The sequence below is a fragment of the Trichomycterus rosablanca genome, chromosome 6 (assembly GCF_030014385.1).
Source record: "Trichomycterus rosablanca isolate fTriRos1 chromosome 6, fTriRos1.hap1, whole genome shotgun sequence".
NCBI classification, from domain to species: Eukaryota; Metazoa; Chordata; class Actinopteri; order Siluriformes; family Trichomycteridae; genus Trichomycterus; species Trichomycterus rosablanca.
In genome coordinates this window covers 48,429,034-48,451,589 of record NC_085993.1, presented here as the reverse complement: position 1 = coordinate 48,451,589, position 22,556 = coordinate 48,429,034, and the positions used below count along the sequence as shown (strand labels likewise).

Below are 22,556 nucleotides of genomic sequence, written 5' to 3'. Positions count from 1 at the left end.
GCTCTTTATTTTTATCGGTTGATTTGAATTTTGAGCTGTAAATCAGCTTCACTAAAGCAATGCATCAGTTTGATTCATACTGAATCCTACTCATAGTTGTTGTTCTTATATCCTTGTTGAGGCCATAAGAACAATAACGACTTAATAATAATAGAGGCTTGCGTGCATTAGAGAAGAAGAGAGCTACTCTGCCTTTCCGGTCACCATTACTGGTTTACAACATCCAGGTTTATTATGGCCCAACAACAGATGCCAGTGAAGAGGTTTTATGTTCAAACTGAATAGTTGAAATGTTTTAAGTTTCAACTTAAACTGATAAGACCTGCAAACAATGTTCTGCTGATTATGGATGAATGGAATATGCCAAAGACAACTATAAGAAAGAAGGAGATAAATTTGGACAATATGATATTATTACTAATACATTGATCAAGCAACCAAAATTGCATCTTTATACCAGAACATAACCACATGAGGTTTACTGAAATTAAATCAGCTACATTCTTTGCACCCAGAGACGGACAAGCTCAGTTTTGATTACAAAGGCCTGGTCTTGAGCTGATTGTAAAACAGACCACAAACATCTAAAGTACAAGCTTTCAGTTAAGCTAAAAAAAAAACTAATTATCAGGCATCCAAAATACGACCTGGAGACATACCTGCTACCTTTGAGGAAAACATTGATTTTAGATGCTTGACATAATTAACAGATAACCAGAGAAGCTATGAATGGAACTCAAGGTCATCAAAGTAGAATCAGATAAAAACCTGGGATGAATGAAAAGGAGGAAGCAATCAAATTAAATGACCGGTGAAACAATAGCAAGTGCAAATAAAAGAGGCTAAAATCTAGAATGATGAAGGACTCTCTCTCTCTATTCTGGACATGTTATGAGAAGAACCAATTCATTAAGGATTGACAGTGATGCTTGGAGAAGTTAAAAGTAATTGAGGAAGATGACGGCCAGCAATGAGATAGATGGAAACAATTAGAGGAATAATGAGCGAGCCATTAAGAAGCCTGAATACCCAAACAGAGACAGGATGTTTCTGAGAAACACTATCCATATGGTCGCTGGTAGGAATTGACTTGATTGCACTTAATAATAACAAAAAAACATACTCACTCACTCACTCACTCACTTTCTTAACCGCTTATCCAATTAGGGTTGCGGTTGGGTGCTTGAGCCTATCCCAGCTTTTCAATGGGCGCAAGGAACACAGTAACACCCTGGATGGGACGCACAGGCACACACACACACATTCACTTATAGGACAATTCAGTGTCTCCAATTAACCTGACTGCATGTTTTTGGACTGTGGAAGGAAACCGGAGCTCCCGGAGGACACCCACGCAGACAGAAAGGTCCCGGACCGCCCCACCTGGGGATTGAACCCAGGAACTTCTCGCTGTGAGGCAACAGTGCTACCCACCGAGCCACCGTGCCGCCCATAAAACATACTGACTGTCCTAAAATTTCTTCAAGAGGCGAGCATACAGTATGTGTCAGATGTCAATGCTGACTGTTTTATAAACCTTCAAACTGAGTCTTTCACAGATGCTTACTTTTTTTAGCCTGCTTTCACCCTGTTCTTCAATGGTCAGGACTCTCCCAGGACCACCACAGAGCAGGTATTATTTAGGTGTTGGATCATTCTCAGCACTGCAGTGACACTGACATGGTAGTGGTGTGTTAGTGTGTGTTGTGCTGGTATGAGTGGATCAGACACAGCAGCGCTGCTGGAGTTTTTAAACACCTCACTGTCACTGCTAGACTGAGAATAGTCCACCAACCAAAAATATCCAGACAACAGCACCCCGTGGGCAGCGTCCTGTGACCACTGATGAAGGTCTAGAAGATGACCAACTCAAACAGCAGCAATAGATGAGCGATCGTCTCTGACTTTACATCTACAAGGAGTGTAATAGAGTGGACAGTGAGTGGCTGATCCACTCATACCAGCACAACACACACTAACACACCACCACCATGTCAGTGCCACTGCAGTGCTGAGGATGATCCACCACCTAAATAATACCTGCTCTGTGGTGGTCCTGTGGGGGTCCTGACCATTGAAGAACAGGGTGAAAGCAGGTTAAAAAGGTATGTAAAGAAGGTATGTCTGTAGGTATGTCTTCATACGCTGTGTAAGGAGACGCCTGTGCAGAATGCATGGGCGAGAAGAGGAGGGCTGTACACATGTCGGAAGAGGCTCTCCTCGGATGCAATCTGGTATCCATCAGCAGCGGAAGACAAATTGAGTGTGCTAAATCGCGAGGAAAATGGGGAGAAAATGCATAAAAAAATAATAAAATAAATAAATAAATAACTGTTGCACAAAGCTTAATGTGACTTAACATACTAAAACAAGTGAGGAATTTCATTAGTGGAGAGAACTTATGAGCAGTAATAATTAAGAGAGGTTTAGTGTTTCTATGTCATAATGTTATGTCAAAGTCACGTTAAGCTTTTTTTTAATGATAAGCGTTTTAGACTCTCGCAAAAAAAGCTGATTCTTCCAATTTCTTAGAAGCTCGAGCTGTAACACAAGTTTAAAAGTGAAACAGTGAGGAAAATTGAGATAAACACAGATACATGTGGAGCTTTCACACAAATGCAGATTCGTCTTATATGCGCACTTCAATGTCTTACTGCACTGCTCAAGCCGAGCGCTGAACAAAGCAGCAGTTTACCGTTAATTTGAAATTAAACAATTTTTTTTTTTTTTTTTTTAAAGGTGAACACGTTAAGTTTAAGGGCACACATTTCTCAACGAAGGGCGTTGAGTTTCAAGGATTTTGAGTTTAGGGGACGTTGAGTTACAAGGTACCGCTGTACAAGGCACTTGTTCTCTGTGTAGTGTTTCCTATGTAGTTCATTTTCACAGACTTTATTTTTCTGTCTCTGAAAAGCATTGGCATTAGTACAGACGCTGTCATTATTCATATTGTTGCACACACTGGGCGAGAAACGACTCTGCCTCAGGCTAAACAGCATGCACAGATTTCTTGCCTTCAGAATAAATTTTCTTTATTCATCAGGCTTTTCATGCAATGCTGTGCCTTTTGATTTTGCTTTAATGCGTTTTTGTATTTCAAAACACATAAACTGAGCAGTTTGTGGATCAGAACTTTTATCTTGATCACAAAGGTAAATGTGATTGAGTCCTGCCCTTGCTGAGGGTAGCTCAGATGCAGGAGTCACATTTTTTTTATATATTAATGATAGATAGATAAATGGATAGATGGACGGACGGACGGACGGACAGACAGAGACAGACAGATAGATAGATATGTGATTTATCACTGTTGTTACACCAGATGCCCTTCCTAAATGAACCCTCGCATTTGTCCGGACTTGGGACCAGCACTAAGGGTGCACTAATATGTGCCTCATCTCTCAATTGTCTAGGATCATAGATCTCAATGGGCTTTTTGTATTTGTGAGTCCAGCCCAGGATTTGAACCCCTAAAACTCTAGACAATGCTCTGACCATTATGTATCACAAGCTCACTGGTGTGTAAAATTTATTATAGTATATGGGGAAGGTCGGTTATATTTCCAATGACCTGCAATTTGTATTTTATTTGTATCTTATACACACTTTAAAATCTTGTGGAAAGTCTTACTAGAGGAGTGGGGAAAGTTTAAACCACATAGGGGGTCACAATTTCCTATCATAGTGTACGGTTTTGCTCACGGTCAAGTGTCCACATACTTATATGTACAGAAGTATGTTAACTACTTAAATAGAAAAATATGTCCGAATAAATCAATTAAGCAATTTTCAATGTTGGTTTGATACAGATGAAGAGTACAGGATTAGAAAATTTATTTTGTGTGTTTTGGACAGACGACATGTTTTCACTTAAGACTTGCAGAAAGAGCTTCTGCACAGCAGCATCCAGTCGTTTTATCTAACTATCCATCTTCATTTTCTCTCTTTCTCAGCTCTGCATACAAACTCTCTCAAATAATTCTCCTGCTCTCACTATAAATGTATCTCTGTGCATATGAAATAAATAAATTCCATCATCCATGTCCTTTCACAGCATTCACAGCACAATAAAGATAAGAAGCTCGTGAGTTAATGCACAAGGCATCCAAGTCTGGTTTCCAAAACCCATTTAGCTTACACAATAGCTACTGCTCATATGACCTTTGGATACCAGTAGGGCTCATGGGCATGACAATGGAGAACGGAACGCAGTGTGTTATTGGAAATAGTATGCAAGCACTGCATTAGCATGTTTAAATCTGGTTATTATTACAACATAGATAAAGCAGCACCTCACATACCAAATATTTTACATTTAGAATTTAAACAAGATTCAAACCCATTTATATAATTCCATAACTGCTTATAAAATCTATTTAGTCAAAAATACATTTCAAATGAGCTCAGATTGTGATGAACCTAAAAAGCTACTACATTCCTGCTAAAATAAATATCATTATTAGCTGGATTTTGGCCTAATCTGCTTTTTGCACTGGTTTATTAAACAGAACTACAAGTACCCTGCACAAACCAGAGCTCACTTACCAACTAATCCTGCTTAAACCTGGCAAAGACCATCTTACATTTACATGTTCAGCATTTACTCACTCACTCACTTTCTTAACCGCTTATCCAGTTAGGGTCGTGGGGGGTGCTGGAGCCTATCCCAGCTTTTCAATGGGTGCAAGGCACACAGTAACACCCTGGATGGGGCGCCAGTCCATCGCAGGGCAGACACACACACACACACACACACACACACACACATACACATTCACTTATAGGGCAATTCAGTGTTCAGTATTTAGTAGTGATGAATACAATGTAAGCAACTGAGGGGTTAAGGGACTTGCTCAAGGGTCCAACAGTGGCAACTTGGATTTAAGGCTCGAATCAGGCGACCCTTTGATTTCAAGTCTAGTACTCTAACACAGAGCTACCACTGGTTTCAAGCCTGTAATAAATCAGCATTTACCAGCAAAATGCATACGGCTGCTGCCCACATGTCGAAGGGGGCGTGGGTTAGCTTTGTTCTCCTCAATCAGAGTGGGGATTGGCATTGGTGGAGAGGAAGCATGACGCAATCGGGCAACTGGATTCGCTAAAAGGGAGAAAAAGGGAGAAAATGCATAAACAAAATATTTTTAAAAAACAAATTTGATTTGTTTTATTAAAGAGGAATGTTCTTCTAAAAGCTTTTATTTAAAGGCATTACTTATAGGCTATTAGAGTGTAACTTCAATCTGTAGTGTTTTATGAGACAAATACAGTACAGACCAGGCCTGGTGTTGCTCTCCGCTGAGACGTACTGTCACCGCTGGCCTGCTTTGTTCTTATTAAGAAAACAAACTGTGATCCTACTGTACACTGCATGTAAAACTGTATCACTTGCTTTTAATAAGGTGGTAAGTCATGATTTAAGGGCCATGAGGAAGGTTTTTTGTCGGCTTTTTGTCTGTTATTGCTTTTCCTCATTAAAAATACGGTCCAATTCACTCATACTTACTTTTCTATTGACCTTTATTATTTCTTAGAATGCTGTATTCTAGTAAAGTAAATGATCCTCGTCTGCAGCTTTATGGACTTGCTGTACCCACAAACAATTTTCTGACCTTCTGTATTGGGGATGTCATTGATTAACCAATTAGGCTGCTCATTAAAAATCTCATTTAAATCCTTTCTTACGGCTGATAAATAAAGAGTAAAATGTATACATATACTGTTACACCGTGTATTTCGGGTTGGTATCAGTTTACCAGGTGTTTTGCCCTCAGCAATGTTTTTTATTATGTTTTTATTATATAATAGTTTTTGCAAATAGCAAATGGGATTGTAAAACTTTCTAATAATCGCAAGCTTTTTATAAAGCTGTAATTCAGCCATTCAGCATAACAAAAGCAATTAAAAGATAGATAGTAACTGTAAATGAACAAGAACAAAAGAAAGAAGAACTAATACAAATGTACAATGTGCATGTATACAGAACATATGATGAGGTGGCGCAACGCGCTAGCATGTCAACTAACACTGTCCCTGACGAGCCAGAATTTGCTAATAAATGACACTTGTACACTTTTATACAAATTAAAAATGAATGATAATATATTTACATTTGAAAAGAACTCCGTTGGTTGCTTCGCATATCTCCACCATATTTGTATTTTTGCGAAGTTGTGCCGCATTGAATGCTGGGATTGCATTCACCGCTAAGGAAGTGTCAGATGCTCCCTCGTTATTCAGTCAAAATACCGTTCAAATTTATGGTACCTTATTAGGCAGCATTTTAAGGTATCTAAGAATTCGAACAGGCTTCTTCTTGGGAGCGCGCGTAGGATGATGTAAAATGCTCAATAGGTTTAACTAAGTTGCTGGAGGTCCTCCTGCCAGAACTGGTGTATTTGTGTCAGGTCTGTAGGCCCTCTTTCTCTCACATAATTTTTTTGTTCTGCCTTTTAATTTTCTGTGGCGGTCAGGGCTTTATGATGGCCACTCCTTTAACTTCACTTTGTTGTTCTTAAGCAGTTCCCACAACTTGGGAAGTATGCTTGGGGTCATTTCCATTATGATGGACGGACGGACGGACGGACAGACAGACAGACAGACAGACAGACAGACAGACAGACAGACAGACAGACAGACAGACAGACAGATAGATAGACAGATACAGAACTGGTGTAACTGTGTCAGGTCTGTAGACCCTCTTGCTCTCACATATTTTTTTTTGTTCTGCCTATTAATTTTCTTGTACTTGAATTGATGTGTTTTTTCACCTCACTTGCATGTTTTTGGACTGTGGGAGGAAACCAGAGCACCCGGAGTAAACCCACGCAGACACGGGGAGAACATGCAAACTCCACACAGAAAGGACCCGGACCGCCCCACCTGGGGATCGAACCCAGGACGTTCTTGCGGCACTTTAGTTTGACACTAGATTTTGGTGGACATATACATTGCTTGCTTATAAGCTGATTACAGAACTATAATGTTATTTTAAATAAAATACATTTAATACACTTATTTAAGAGGACTTGGTCTTGTAATAATGGCCTAGGCAGTGTTAAACTAATAATCTGTAACATCGCAGAGTTGTTTAGGGTGTGTATTAGAGGGGAGAGAAAAACACAAGACTGCTGAATGATGAATTTCTGTTCTACTCATCAGTAAATTTATCACAGTCCTTGGAATAAATCTGTTTAGCCGTTCATTTATCACTTAGCACAGAACAAGTGGAGGCTCAGGGTAGTTGACATGAAAAATGGGACCATTCTAGCATTACGGAAAACGGAGGTAAATAAAAATAGTTTAATTTAAGTAATAAATCACATTAGGTAAATGATAAGACTGAATAAGACTAATATAGCTGTTTTTAGTTGTTTCTGTATTCAGCACTTATACATTCAGTTCATTTGCTCTGACGTTCTCTTATTCTAGTTGTATTTGTAGTTTATTCCAACAAAAGTTTATCAGAAGTTCATGTCTGTGGAGAAATGATCAGAACAAGCTGTATTAATCTTTTATCTAGCCTAAAATAATCATAACAGACCAAGTCTGTGTTCAATAATTATCTACAACTAGTTCATTTTAGCTGACTAAGGGTGAGGACAAACAACACATTACTGTAATTCATTTTACTTTTTACACATCAGTAAATAATACAAGCTTGAAAATTAGTCTGTAAATATAGTTATTCATTAAATATGGACACATTTTTCCCAAGCAACTGGAGGTTTATGCTTGACATGTTCCGAATAGTGTGAAATAGGACCATTTTAGCAAGAGGGCGTTGAAAAAAAGTCTTAATATTTAAATGGTAAATTAAATCAGTACCACACTTCTTTATGAAAGCACAAATACAATGTTCCTGTTGGTAACAAGCTAACTAAGTGACTTTTAGCTCCTTTGTACTACCTAGTGTTGGCACGTCTGCGTCATTACCATTACAGCTTAGCTGGCTACAGGAGCTAAAATGACTACAGAACCAACTTGTAATTTGCAGTGCTTGGTCTACAAATCAGAATTTGAGGATAAAAATCCAAATCTTGATTATAAAAATAATCTAGCATGACTTTGACATTTTGATATCCCATTAAACCAGCTGTCTGAATCTCAGGATTATTAATATGCAACTAATTACACTAGTCACTCAGGACAAATGAGCAATTACATTTTAATTCATATAATTTCAATTCATTAAAATTCATTAAAGCAACAAAACACGCTAGCACACCAGAGCTGACATTTTGAACTCATCAGTTTGAAACTCAGCTCTGTCGGAGGGGACCCCATAACTGATTACGACCTCTGCTGGCTGATTGATGGCACGTGCACAGAGTCAAGGAATAATGTGTTGATCAGGGTGTGGCTCTCCGTACACAAAACTGATCTACATATAAACTCGCCTCGTGCTGGAGAAAAGATGCAGTCGGCTACAAAAGCAACAATTCTGTTCTACAACAATTTTACCACTGAAAAGTAAACACTGTTGTGAAACTGACCACGTCAATTCCTTTGTACAAAAGGTCCGACTTTCGTGAGTCCTGTCCTTTTATTGAAAACTTGAAATTGACGAGCACATGAAATTGTGTTTGTGTTTTGGGGTGACAACTTGTTCAGAGCAACATGCGGGCTTTTAATCAGAACCTGATTAATGTCTTTTTCCAAAAACTACAAAAACTGGTTTTTACTTTTACATTATTCCACAACACAAAGTGTGCAAAAGACCAGGGGTTTTAATACTTTCTGATTCCACTCTGTCAGGGAAATATTTTTAAAATTGGTCCTCTAAAGAAGTCTATAAGGTCAGTTGTGCATTCTCCAACCATCTGTCCAGAGCAAACTGTGCTGGTAAACATTTGTAATAGTGATGAATAGGATCTGTACAGCATTAGGACATTGATGTAAACAACCATTCTTTAAGTGATTAATCACATTAATGCTTTAGTGCGATTCAATTAGTAGTGAGGATATACACTATATGGTCAAATGTATGTGGACAACCATTGTACTTATTGCAATTAGGCAATTTTTACTGCCAACAGGTACATAATATAGATATTATAAGATTTCCTTGTGGCAACATTTTGGGAAAGGTTCTTTCGTGTTCTAGCTTGACTGTACCTCTGCACAAAGTGAGGTACATAAAGGCAGATTTTGATGTGAAAACTTCAGATTCCTGTACAAGCCCTGACCTCAACTCCACAGAACAATTTTGCAATGAATTGGAATAGCGTTTGCCAGCCAGGCCTTCTCATCCAACATTGAGGCCAGACCAATCAAATTTACTTGTATAGAGCTTTTTACAATAGACATTGTCTCGTAGCATCTTTACAGAATTCAGGACCGGCAGACCAAAAACCCCCGTTGAGCACACCGTGGCAAGGTAAAACTCCCTTAAAATTGCAGGAAGTAACCTTGAGAGGAACCAGACTTGGGTAGCCTGGAGGATAATTTACACAAATCATATAAACAGAATTAATTTAAACTAAAAGTTATAACTAGCAAAAAAATGTGTGAGTCTTTAGTGAGTTCTGGACATTTTCAATGCGAACACGCCAAGTTCATGTCATATCTAGCAAGAGCAGCATTGTTGGCACAGCAGTCTCGACTTCAACCTCGAGTGGGTACAAAGGTTTCCGTCAGAACCACCTCGGGGTAAATCAGGTGTCCGCATATGGTTGTATGGGTAGCACTGTTGCTATAAAGGAAGAAAGTTCTGGGTTTGATTCCCATGTTTTCCCCGTCTTTGCATGGATTCCCTCCGGAACCTCTGGTTGGAGCTATAGAATTAGTTATGATGGTGTTTGACATTGAACTTGAACTGATGAATCATGGGTAACTCCCTGTAACTCCCTCTCCTGTCATGAATAGAACTAAAGTGTAAAACATGACATTAAAATACTAATCCTGGCATTGCAGGAATTTCTTTTTCTATTGTTTTTATTGTTCTAAGCTCTTTGGACCTTTGTTAGTTGCCTTGAGTGCTTTGAAGACTATAAAATGCTATATTTCCAATCTCTTTTAGAGGTTATTCATGTTTTAATAGGTAGTCAACCTAAAAGAACCCACATTTGCAGCTATGTTCTGTCTTGTGTTTGCTTTTGCATTAAAAATTTTAAATGTAATATTTTGTGAACTTTGTGGATTGTTACACATCTGATCTCTAACACCCCACCCACCTCATTTCGCATTTCTTTATTTTCTATTTCCATTCTTAAATTGTACATCGGACCAGAGGGTGTCGAGATTGTTGACAGCAAATCCGGCAGATAGAAAAAAATGATTGAATCCTGACTTGAGCTGTGAATGAAAATATTTGCTTGCTGTGTGCTGGACCATGAGGGACTTATGAGAAGTGGAATGAAATGTTTTTTTTTTTTCTTCTCTTATAAGTCTCCTCTATTACTGCCGGGCCACACAATCTGTATCAGGATCTCGCTTGCTGGAGACTATCCAAACCAGCTTGGCTTTACTGCGATCACAGGCTGAGATATTAAAAGCTTGCTGTGTTGAGCGGAAGAGAAGAAAGAATAAAGGGGTGATTATCAGATCCCACCTATTAGCGACGCTCATCCCTCTCCATCAGCGTCAAACCTGAATGCTCCTCAGTCTCCCTCATGATTGATCTGCATCTGCTGGAACTCTCGCACCATCTGTCTGTATCCATCAGTCTCTGTAATCACTCTTTCTTCCTCTTTTATTTACTCCTTGACTTTTGTGTTTCCTGTCTTCCTCGTTTCCACTTGTCCTCTCGTTCCATCTGCCTCATTCTTCAAGTGAAAGCAGTTGGGGAAACTACAAGGCTCTTAATCTGCACAGCTACCTTCAGCTAACACCACCTGCTCTATTACACCATCATTACACCCAGTAAGCCAGAAATCTTCTTGGAAGTAATGAAAGACTTTCCAGCCGCCACTCCTGCAGTTCGGCACCGCGTATTAGAGACAAAAAGCTAAATGAGTGTCTAATAGAGGACCAGAGAAGAAGAGCACAGGAAATGAGGGTCAGCAGGTTGGGTTTCCTCTTTCCATCTTAACACTTTTATTATGGTGCAGATGGTAAAAGTTGAAATTCAGTGCTGTACAGGAATTGATGTCAGTGGAGTAAAATAAGTGTGTAAAAATGCTGTGTTGTGGCATAAGTCCCCAGATCCCAGTGATGTAGCCTCCCTAGAGTTGATGTGTACTCATTCTGACCACATGTACCACAGACTAATAGCTCGGAAACATCCCAGCTGCTGCTTGTGCACACAAGCTGATGACCTAGAACCATGATGCAATCTGTATACATTCTCCTCATATATATATACAGACTGTTCACCTGAAACACATACATTCATGGAGCACTTAATTAGGTACACCTGTGTGGCACTATCATTCATTAATGTTTTGTTAAAAAATACATTCATTTATTTTATTATAGAATAGAAGAGAATGCCTTTATTGTCATTGCACTGTGTATAACACATTTTTCAGTGTCTCCTTGAGCGTACATGTATATACACACACATATACATTGATTAACCATAACATTAAAACCACCTCCTTGTTTCTACACTCACTGTCCATTTTATCAGCTCCACTTACCATATAGAAGCACTTTGTAGTTCTACAATTACTGACTGTAGTCCATTTGTTTCTCTACATACTGTTCTTCAATGGTCAGGACCACCACAGAGCAGGCATTATTTAGGTGGTGGATCATTCTCAGCACTGCAGTGACACTGACATGGTGGTGGTGTGTTAGTGTGTGTTGTGCTGGTATGAGTGGATCAGACACAGCAGCGCTGCTGGAGTTTTTAAACACTGTGTCCACTCACTGTCCACTCTATTAGACACTCCTACCTAGTTGGTCCACCTTGTAGATGTAAAGTCAGAGATGATCGCTCATCTATTGCTGCTGTTTGAGTTGGTCATCTTCTAGACCTTCATCAGTGGTCACAGGACGCTGCTGTTGGCTGGATGTTTTTGGTTGGTGGACTATTCTCAGTCCAGCAGTGACAGTGAGGTGTTTATTAGTGTGTCTTATCCACTCATACCAGCACAACACACACTAACACACCACCACCATGTCAGTGCAGTGCTGAGAATGATCCACCACCCGAATAATACCTGCTCTGTGGTGGTCCTGGGAGAGTCCTGACCATTGAAGAACAGGGTGAAAGGGGGCTAACAAAGCATGTAGAGAAACAGATGGACTACAGTCAGTAGTTGTAGAACTACAAAGGGCTCCTATATGGTAAGTGGAGCTGATAAAATTGACAATGTGTGTTTTTAATGTTATGGCTGATCGGTGAATGTAAATAAACACGTATGTACAAATAAACATTTACATATATACGAGGGATCTTCAAAAGTTTCTGCACTTTTATATTTTGGTTGGAAGCAGTGAGGGTGGGAGGAGTAGTAATCGGTCGTGTCTGAGAGACGCTTATAGTCCGGATTTAGCTTCACCTTTTTGGACACTTAAAGAAGCTTTAAGGGGAAGAAGATTTTCATGTGATGATGATGTGAAAGCATCAGTGGCTACGCATTTAACCAAAAACATTGTTTGCTGATGGCATTCAAAAGTTGGTACGATACTGGAAAAATGCATCGGATTATGTAGAAAAGTGATGGAGAACTGGAAACTTTTTTAAAGAACCCTCGTATATGCAAAAATACAGGTGTGAGTTTTAAAGAGCATATTCTAAAGAAAGCTATTGCACATTCCCTATGAATTGTACTAGGATGCAGAGTTTTGAGGATTCAGTGTATATTTATAGTGGAGGGGTACAAGCTTTTTCAGAAGTCTATATATACTCTGCACTCTGTATGCATTTTCTCCCACTTTTCTCCCGATTTAGCGTAGTCAATTTGTCTTCCGCTGCTGTGGATCCCTGATTGCATTCGAGGAGGGTATATTACTGCTCACGCTTCCTCCGACGCATGCACAGTCCTTAGCGGACCCCTTCTTTTAACCCATGCACTCTGCACTGGTGCCTCTATCTGCTAACCAGGGTCCTTGCACAGCATTTGATGACCGGGGCGGCACGGTGGCTAAGTGGGTAGCACTGTCACCTCACAGCAAGAAGGTCCTGGGTTCGATACCCAGGTGGGGCGGTCCGCATCCTCTCTTTGTGGAGTTTGCATGTTCTCCCCGGTTTACTCCGAGAGCTCCAGTTTTCTCCCACAGTTCAAAAACGTGCAAGTGAGGTCACCTGGAGATACTAAATTGTCCATGACAATTTTTTTTTACATTAAACTTGTGAGCTGATGAATCTTGTGTAACGACTTTCTGTCATGAATGTAACCAAAAGTAAAACATGACGTTAAAATCCTAATAAAACAAAGAAACATTTAAACACCCCACCCACATAGTCCAGTCATTCAGCAAAGTGGCCAATTATTGTCTGCTGCAGGCACTGCCAATTATGCCTGCTAGATGGCGCCCAGCCGACCGGTGTTTCGAACCGAGCAGTTCAGAATCTCGGTGCTGGTGTGCTAGCGAAAAATCCCGCTGCGCCACCTGGGCGCCACCTTTTTTTAAATACTGTTAAAATTTACTGGCCCCTATATTAGGAACACAACCTGGTCGTAGGTGTTTTTAATCACAGGACGCTGATGGATTTATATTTTTAGTTGGAGCACTAGTTTCTTTCCAGCATTAACACTGAAGTGCTTCAAAATCCCAACAACGCTGCTACACCTGATAGACTCATACCAGTACAACACAATACCATGTACAACATTCATGTCATTGCAGTGCTGAGAATGGTCCACCACCCACAGGTTAGGGGTCATTTTCTTTTTGAAAAATTTGAAGTATTTTGAGTATTTTGAGTTTACTACAGTGGCTCAGCAGGAGTGCTAATCAGCACTAAGCTCACAGACCCTTGGATCAAACCTTACTGTTGGTCACTGTCTGTGGCGAGTTTGGCATATTCTTTTTTTGTTTGCATGGATTTCTTTCTAGTTACTTTAGTTTTATTCCACATTTGAAAACAGTGTAATGTCTGCTCTAAATGACTGCTCTGGAGATGACTGAGTGAATGGCTTCATGTGTGATGCACTCGAAGGTATTAAAGCTCTGTCCAGGGTGTATTGCTGCCATACCCAATTTTCCTGGTGGCACTGGACCCACCTAACCATGATCATTAAAAAGTAGGGATGTAACGATGCACCACAAGACAGTTAAAAATCAATTCACATGTGTAACGATTCAAATCGGTTTACATGTACAGTGGTACCTCTAGATACGAGTTTAATTCGTTCCAGAGCCGAGCTCGTAGGTAGAGCAGCTCGTATCTCGAACTAATTTTCCCCATTTAAAATAAAGGAAATAGAATTAATCCGTTCCAGCCCTCTGACAAGTCCCCAAAATATCGTAAATTATGAAAAAATACACGTTTTTAATTAAGAAAAACACATGTATAAACATATAAAACATAACAAAATAAATAAATAAAAGAAAAATGTATAAAAAACAGTAAGAAAAATGTATAAAATACGTAATAATCAGTATTATTATAAAAAGCACGCCTTGCTCATGCTTTTCTATTATCTCTTGCTTTAACTCAATCGACATCATCCTCTTCTACTTCTCGCAATTGTCACTTGCACTTACTTTCTTGGGACCCATGAGAAGAACGGGATGAAGGGATGCTAGAGGATTGTGGGACCGAGGATTGTGGGAGCAAGTACTGTACTAGTAGTAGTAGTAGTTGGGAAATTCCTTTGAAACGGCTCCCTTGCGCTGACGCGCAAACTAGCGGTTGCGTCCCCAAAGCTCCAGCCCGGCTCGTATCTTGGATCTGGGCTCGTATCTAGAGCAGAAATTTTGTCCGAGCCTCGGCTCGGATCTCGAAAAGCTCGTATGTGGAGCAGCTCGTATATAGAGGTACCACTGTATAATGAATGGATATTCACTTTAAACAGCAGAGGGCGCCGGCACTATTCAGCTTGCCTGGTTGACGTCACTACAGGGTTGCCAGGTTCTGAATTTTTCACCCAAATGTATTTATTTATGTGAGGAAACTTTCTTTATTTGTATTATTTATTAATTTATTTAATGTTGAATTTATTTCATTTCAGTTTTTTTACACATAAGGGAAATGTGCAGCATTGTTTTGTATAGTTTGTACCTACCTCAGAAATAAGGACATTCATTATTTAGATAAATAAAAGATAAGCACAAATACAGTATTTTATTATTTTATAAAAATAATAAAAGGAAACTTTGTCATAATTTGTAAACTTTGTCAAAATCTGGAAAAAATCGTATTAGCGCGAGGGCGGACATGAGTTTTTACAGTAAGGCAGTCATTTTATAAGACTTCTCTAATGTAAAAATGTGGTTAACAGTGTTCTCTGTCCAATTTCATTATTATTATTATTATTATTGAGTTTTAATAAGTTCAAAGTTCTGTGCATGAGTGAGTGTACACTCCGGTTTAAGTCCAAAACTAATGTCTAATATGTTGTTCTTACAGGAACGAGTCCATACCTGATGTTCACAAACCGACACGAGATCCGGCGGATTGACCTGGTGAGACGAGACTACAGTCAGGTAGCACCCACCTTGAAAAACGCCGTGGCACTTGACGTGGACGTCACTTCCAACAAAATGTACTGGTGTGACCTGTTTCATCGCAAGATCTTCAGGTATGCAATGATGGAGTGACTTTTGAGCTGAAGTCCTATCATTTTAAACATTTAAAAAAGGCAACATGGGCGTCCAGGTGACGCAGACGGATATTCTGCTAGCACACCGGCGCCGAGATTCTGAACACCCTGGTTTATACTAATCAATGTAATTAATCCTAATCACAATTGTAGCATTATTACAAGAAGGAGCCAAAATTTGACTTGATATGTTGGTTAATCAACATTATCAGCTGATATTAAGCTTTCACCAGTGAGCTGGATAATGTTAGAAATGTTGCCTCTTTCTATTTAATTGATGCATTTTCTCCTAGTTTAGTGTAGTCAGTTTGTCTTCCACTGCTGGGGGACCCTGATTGCAGTCGAGGTGTTTATATTGATGCTCACGCCTCCTCCAACCTGTGTGCAGCCTATAGCGGAACCCTTTTTTCACCCATGCATTCTGCACAGGTGCCTCTCTATCTGCCAATCAGGGTCCTTACACAGCGTTTGAAGACCCCACTCACATAGTCCGGTCATCCCGCCCTAGCAGAAACAGTAGTCAATCAGTGTCTGCTGCACCCAGCCGACCGGTGGCAACGCCGAGTTTCGGACCAGGGAGTTCAAAATCTCTGCGCTGGTGTGCTAGCGGAATATCCTGCTGCGGTACCTAGACGTGCATTCCAACAAAATGTACTGGTGTGACCTGTTTCATCGCAAGATCTTCAGGTATACAATGACGGAGTGACTTTTGAGCTGAAGTCCCATCATTTTAAACATTTAAAAAAGGCAACATGGGCATCCAGGTGGCACAGCGGGATATTCCGCTAGCACACCAGCGCTGAGATTTTGAACTCCCTGGTTCGGAACTAGGCGTTGCCACCGGTCGGCTGAGTGCAGCAGACACTGATTGGCTACTGTTTCTGCTAGCGCGGGATGACCGGACTATGTGGGTGGGGTCTTCAAACGCTGTGTAAGGACCCTGATTGGCAGATAGAGAGACGCCTGTGCAGAATGCATGGGTGAAAAAGGGTTTGCTATAGGCTGCACACGGGTCAAAGGAGGCGTGAGCATCAATATACCCACCTCGACTGCAATCGGGGATCCCCCAGCAGCGGAAGACAAACTGACTACACTAAATTGGGAGGTAATGCATCAATAAAATAGAAAAAAGGCAACCTTAATATGAAACCTTAAAATCAGCTGATAATGTTGTTTATCCAACATATTGCTGGTGCTGTAGCACAGATTTCTGAAGTTACATTTTGGCTCATTCTTGTAATAATGCTTCGATTGTAATTAGGGTTAATTACATTGATGAGTATAAAGCGGGTTTGTTTGACACTTTGGACACACCATGTGTCTTTCACTGAATGCTAATAAATTGCACGGAGAGCTTGATTTCAGGATCTCACTCTCGGTCCATCCTCCCCTGCCTCCTCGTCTACGTATCTCTCTTCCCACAGCCAGCTGGGTGTCCTAATTAAAGCAGTTCTGCTGAATAATTCTGTTAGCAGTACTGGAAATGTTACCAGAGTCACTATGGCACATAGCTGACAGTTTTGCATAAGAATTACGCTGTAATGACTTCCTCTGCTGAAGCAGTTTGAGGAGCCGTGCTGTCATCAGAAAAGGCCAAACGCTCGAACTTGTATGTGACCAACACAAAGTGCTGATTTTCACTTCTTTCTATTTGAGAGTATAAGGAATGCTGACTCATTTTCTGTATTTTTTAATAATAACGATTCAGAATCAACTACAGAATTAAATACAAAAATAGCATTCAGATTTGACCATTATATCCAACCCCAAATCAGAAAAAGTTGGGAGAGTATGGAAAATGCAAATAAAATAAAAATGCAGTGTTCCTTACACTTACTTTGACTTTTATTTGATGTCAGACAGGATGAACCTGAGATATTTCATGTTTTATCTACTCAACTTCATTTCATTTGTTAATAAACATCCATTCCTGCATTTCAGGCCTGCAACACATTCCAAAAAAAGGCTAGTAATGAGGTGAAAAACAATATACCTCAAAGAAAGGTTGGAAGGGATTTGCATATTTCTTCCTTTACAGTGCATAATATCATTAAACCATTTAAGGAATCGGAAGGAATTTCAGTGTGTGAAGGCCAAGGGTGCAAGCCTCAGCTGAACACCTGTGATCTTCCATCCCTCAGACAGCGCTGCACCAAGAACCGCCACTCAACGATAGCTGATATAACCACATGGGTGAGGGATTAGTTTGGCAAACCTTTGTCAAGCACTACAATACAGAGTTACTGCACAAATGCCACTTAAAACTTTACTGTGCTAAAAAGAAGTCTTATGTTAACCATGTCCAGAAGCGGCGTCGACTTCTCTGGACTCGGAGGCATCTAGGATAACACAGTGTAAACGTGTATTGTTGTCAGATGAATCAGCATTCCAGGTCTTTTTTGGAAAAATAATGGACGCCGTGTGCTCCGGACCAAAGATGAAAAGGATCCAGACTGTTATCAGCAACAAGTCCAAAAGCCAGGGTCTGTCATGGTATGGGGGTGTGTCAGTACCAGGGTCTGTCATGGTATGGGGCTGTGTCAGTGCTCTTGGGAAAGGTCATTAACACTTCTGTGATGCAGCATTAATGCAGAAAAGTACATTGAGATCTTAGAGCAACATGTGCTGCCTTCAAGACGTCGTCTTTTTCTGGGACGTCCAGCATTTTTCAACAAGACGATGCAAAACCACCTGCTGCACTCATTACAAAGGCATGGCTGAGGAAGAAGAGGGTACGGGTACTGGACTGGCCTGCCTGCAGTCCTGACCTGTCCCCAATAGAGAATGTGTGGAGAATTTTGAAACGGAAAATGCGACAACGACGACCCCGTACTGTTGTACATCTTAAGACGTGTTTGCAGGAAGAACGAGACAAAATAAAAGCTGAAACATTAAATCACTTGGTCTCCTCGGTGCCAAAACGTCTTTTAAGTGTGGTGGAAAGGAACGGCAACATTACAAAGTGGTAAATGCTTTACTGTCCCAACTTTTTTGGAATGTGTTGCAGGCCTGAAATGCATGAATGGATGTTTATTAATAAATGAAATGAAGTTCACCAGATAAAACATGAAATATCTCAGGTTCATCCTGTCTGACATCAAATAAAAGTCAAAGAAAATGTAAGAAACTCTGTGTTTGTTATTATTTGCATTTTCCATGCTGCCCCAACTTTTTCTGATTTGGGGTTGTAGATAAGCCTTAAAGTCTATATGCTTGTCTGGCAGAATATATTGAGGCTTTATATATTTTGTTGTTAAGAGTTTCTCTTGGTGTCCTATTTCAGAAGTGCACAGTCAGCTCTGCTGATGTTTTACTGGTATAATTAATTTTGATTAACATAATTCTGGGTCGATAGGATGTGACATTTTAGCCGAGATGTCTCAAGAAAATAGGAACAGAAGCAATTAGGGCGACAATGTCCTGCTCCCGATGATCTTATTCATCTTTGTCAAGTCCTAAACACACAGTATAGATATGTATGTGGCTTTTCTTAACCAATATTGATTGCTTCAGTATAAAACTATGCAATTTACTTCAGTGTGTTTTATGATTGCTTTTAAGATACACTGATCAGCCATAACATTAAAACCACCTCCTTGTTTTTACACTCACTGTCCATTTTATCAGGAAGCCATATAGAAGCACTTTGTAGTTCTACAGTTACTGACTGTAGTAGGGCAGTGGTTAAGGTACTGGTCCAGTAATCAGAAAGTTGCCGGTTCAAGCCTCACCACTGCCAGGTTGCCACTGTTGGGCCCTTGAGCAAGACCCTTAACCTTCAATTGCTCAGACTGTATACTGTCACAGTACTGCAAGCCGCTTTGGATAAAAGCGTCTGCTAAATGCTGTAAATGTAAATGACTGTAGTCCATCTGTTTCTCTACATATTTTTTTAACCTGCTTTCACCCTGTTCTTCAATGGTCAAGACCCCCACAGGACCACCACAGAGCAGGTATTATTTAGGTGGTGGATGATTCTCAGCACTGCAGTGACACTGACATGGTGGTGGTGTGTTAGTGTGTGTTGTGCTGGTATACAGTGTATCACAAAAGTGAGTACACCCCTCACATTTCTGCAAATATTTCATTATATCTTTTCATGGGACAACACTATAGACATGAAACTTGGATATAACTTAGAGTAGTCAGTGTACAACTTGTATAGCAGTGTAGATTTACTGTCTTCTGAAAATAACTCAACACACAGCCATTAATGTCTAAATAGCTGGCAACATAAGTGAGTACACCCCACAGTGAACATGTCCAAATTGTGCCCAAAGTGTCAATATTTTGTGTGACCACCATTATTATCCAGCACTGCCTTAACCCTCCTGGGCATGGAATTCACCAGAGCTGCACAGGTTGCTACTGGAATCCTCTTCCACTCCTCCATGATGACATCACGGAGCTGGTGGATGTTAGACACCTTGAACTCTTCCACCTTCCACTTGAGGATGCGCCACAGGTGCTCAATTGGGTTTAGTCCATCACCTTTACCTTCAGCTTCCTCAGCAAGGCAGTTGTCATCTTGGAGGTTGTGTTTGGGGTCGTTATCCTGTTGGAAAACTGCCATGAGGCCCAGTTTTCGAAGGGAGGGGATCATGCTCTGTTTCAGAATGTCACAGTACATGTTGGAATTCATGTTTCCCTCAATGAACTGCAGCTCCCCAGTGGCAGCAACACTCATGCAGCCCAAGACCATGATGCTACCACCACCATGCTTGACTGTAGGCAAGATACAGTTGTCTTGGTACTTCTCACCAGGGTGCCGCCACACATGCTGGACACCATCTGAGCCAAACAAGTTTATCTTGGTCTCGTCAGACCACAGGGCATTCCAGTAATCCATGTTCTTGGACTGCTTGTCTTCAGCAAACTGTTTGCGGGCTTTCTTGTGCGTCAGCTTCCTTCTGGGATGACGACCATGCAGACCGAGTTGATGCAGTGTGCGGCGTATGGTCTGAGCACTGACAGGCTGACCTCCCACGTCTTCAACCTCTGCAGCAATGCTGGCAGCACTCATGTGTCTATTTTTTAAAGCCAACCTCTGGATATGACGCCAAACACGTGGACTCAACTTCTTTGGTCGACCCTGGCGAAGCCTGTTCCGAGTGGAACCTGTCCTGGAAAACCGCTGTATGACCTTGGCCACCATGCTGTAGCTCAGTTTCAGGGTGTTAGCAATCTTCTTATAGCCCAGGCCATCTTTGTGGAGAGCAACAATTCTATTTCTCACATCCTCAGAGAGTTCTTTGCCATGAGGTGCCATGTTGAATATCCAGTGGCCAGTATGAGAGAATTGTACCCAAAACACCAAATTTAACAGCCCTGCTCCCCATTTACACCTGGGACCTTGACATATGACACCAGGGAGGGACAACGACACATTTGGGCACAATTTGGACATGTTCACTGTGGGGTGTACTCACTTATGTTGCCAGCTATTTAGACATTAATGGCTGTGTGTTGAGTTATTTTCAGAAGACAGTAAATCTACACTGCTATACAAGTTGTACACTGACTACTCTAAGTTATATCCAAGTTTCATGTCTATAGTGTTGTCTTATGAAAAGATATAATGAAATATTTGCTGAAATGTGAGGGGTGTACTCACTTTTGTGATACACTGTAAGTGGATCAGACACAGCAGCGCTGCTGGAGTTTTTAAATACCGTGTCCACTCACTGCCCACTCTATTAGACACTCCTTCCTAGTTGGTCCACCTTGTAGATGGAAAGTCAGAGACGATCGCTCATCTATTGCTGCTGTTTGAGTCGGTCATCTTCTAGATCTTCATCAGTGGTCACAGGACGCTGCCCATGGGGCGCTGTTGGCTGGATGTTTTTGGTTGGTGGACTATTTTCAGTCCAGCAGTGACAGTAAGGTGTTTAAAAACTCCAGCAGCACTGCTGTGTCTGATCCACTCATACCAGCACAACACACACTAACACACCACCACCATGTCTGTGTCACCACCACCTAAATAATACCTGCTCTGTAGTAGTTTTGGGAGAATCCTGACCATTGAAGAAAAGCATGAAAGGGGGCTAACAAAGCATGCAGAGAAACAGATGGACTACAGTCAGTAATTGTAGAACTACAAAGTGCTTCTATATGGTAAGTGAAGCTGATAAAATGGACAGTGAGTGTAGAAACAAGGAGGTGGTTTTAAAGTTATGGTTGATCGGTGTATGTTGTATGCTCTGTGATTTCTGTGATCTGATGACTCCACAGTTAATTTAACCTGCAAAAAGGCAATTGTACTGTAATAGTGTGTTTTCACTTGCTCACATGCACTAATTATCATTTATTTTATTCTATACTTACGGTTTAAAACCTTACAAAAGCACTTTTTATGTGCAGTTTTAGAGAGGTTTACACTGACCAAGTCTGTCCTCAGATAAGCTCCACATAAAAAGATAAGACAGGAGCAGGCAGGCCCGTTTTAAAGCTGGCAACCAGCATAGCACAGCATCTGTTAAAGACACGATCGCTTAGGAAGCTGCAGATGGAATATTACCAGATTGTAAAGTCCCGTCCTGTTGGTGGAGATACATCAGGATGACAAGATGCTGTCTAATGATAATGCAGCTGCTGCAGCTCGGCCAGATGTAGCCTGACACTTGCGTCACCTTTCAGCATGTCTTACGCTTCATTTTCATTATATTTTAAAGATGTCAGCTCTTTAATAATGAATGTTCATATCAGGTGAATAGCATTGTTCTACCATCACTGTACACAGATGTTGCATTGCTGTGATGTCTGTGCATGAACATAAACAACAGCTGGGCATGTAAAGAGGTTCAGGTCGTACAGTAATGCTTGCTAGACACCTTGTGATTTGTCATGAACAAACTGGTGAGGGCTGTACACACAGACTCACGTGTATCTCTTATG

At 40.7% G+C, this 22,556-nt stretch overlaps 1 protein-coding gene across 1 annotated transcript in view; it reads left to right on the top strand.

Annotated features, from left to right (window-relative positions):
- lrp8 (low density lipoprotein receptor-related protein 8, apolipoprotein e receptor) overlaps positions 1-22,556 on the top strand; it is a 241,779-nt gene that overhangs the window by 177,274 nt on the left and 41,949 nt on the right. Inside the window, exon 10 of the mRNA XM_062997991.1 lies at positions 15,467-15,638. Coding sequence (XP_062854061.1) covers positions 15,467-15,638 — 172 coding nt within the window. The remainder of the gene's footprint in view (positions 1-15,466; positions 15,639-22,556) is intronic.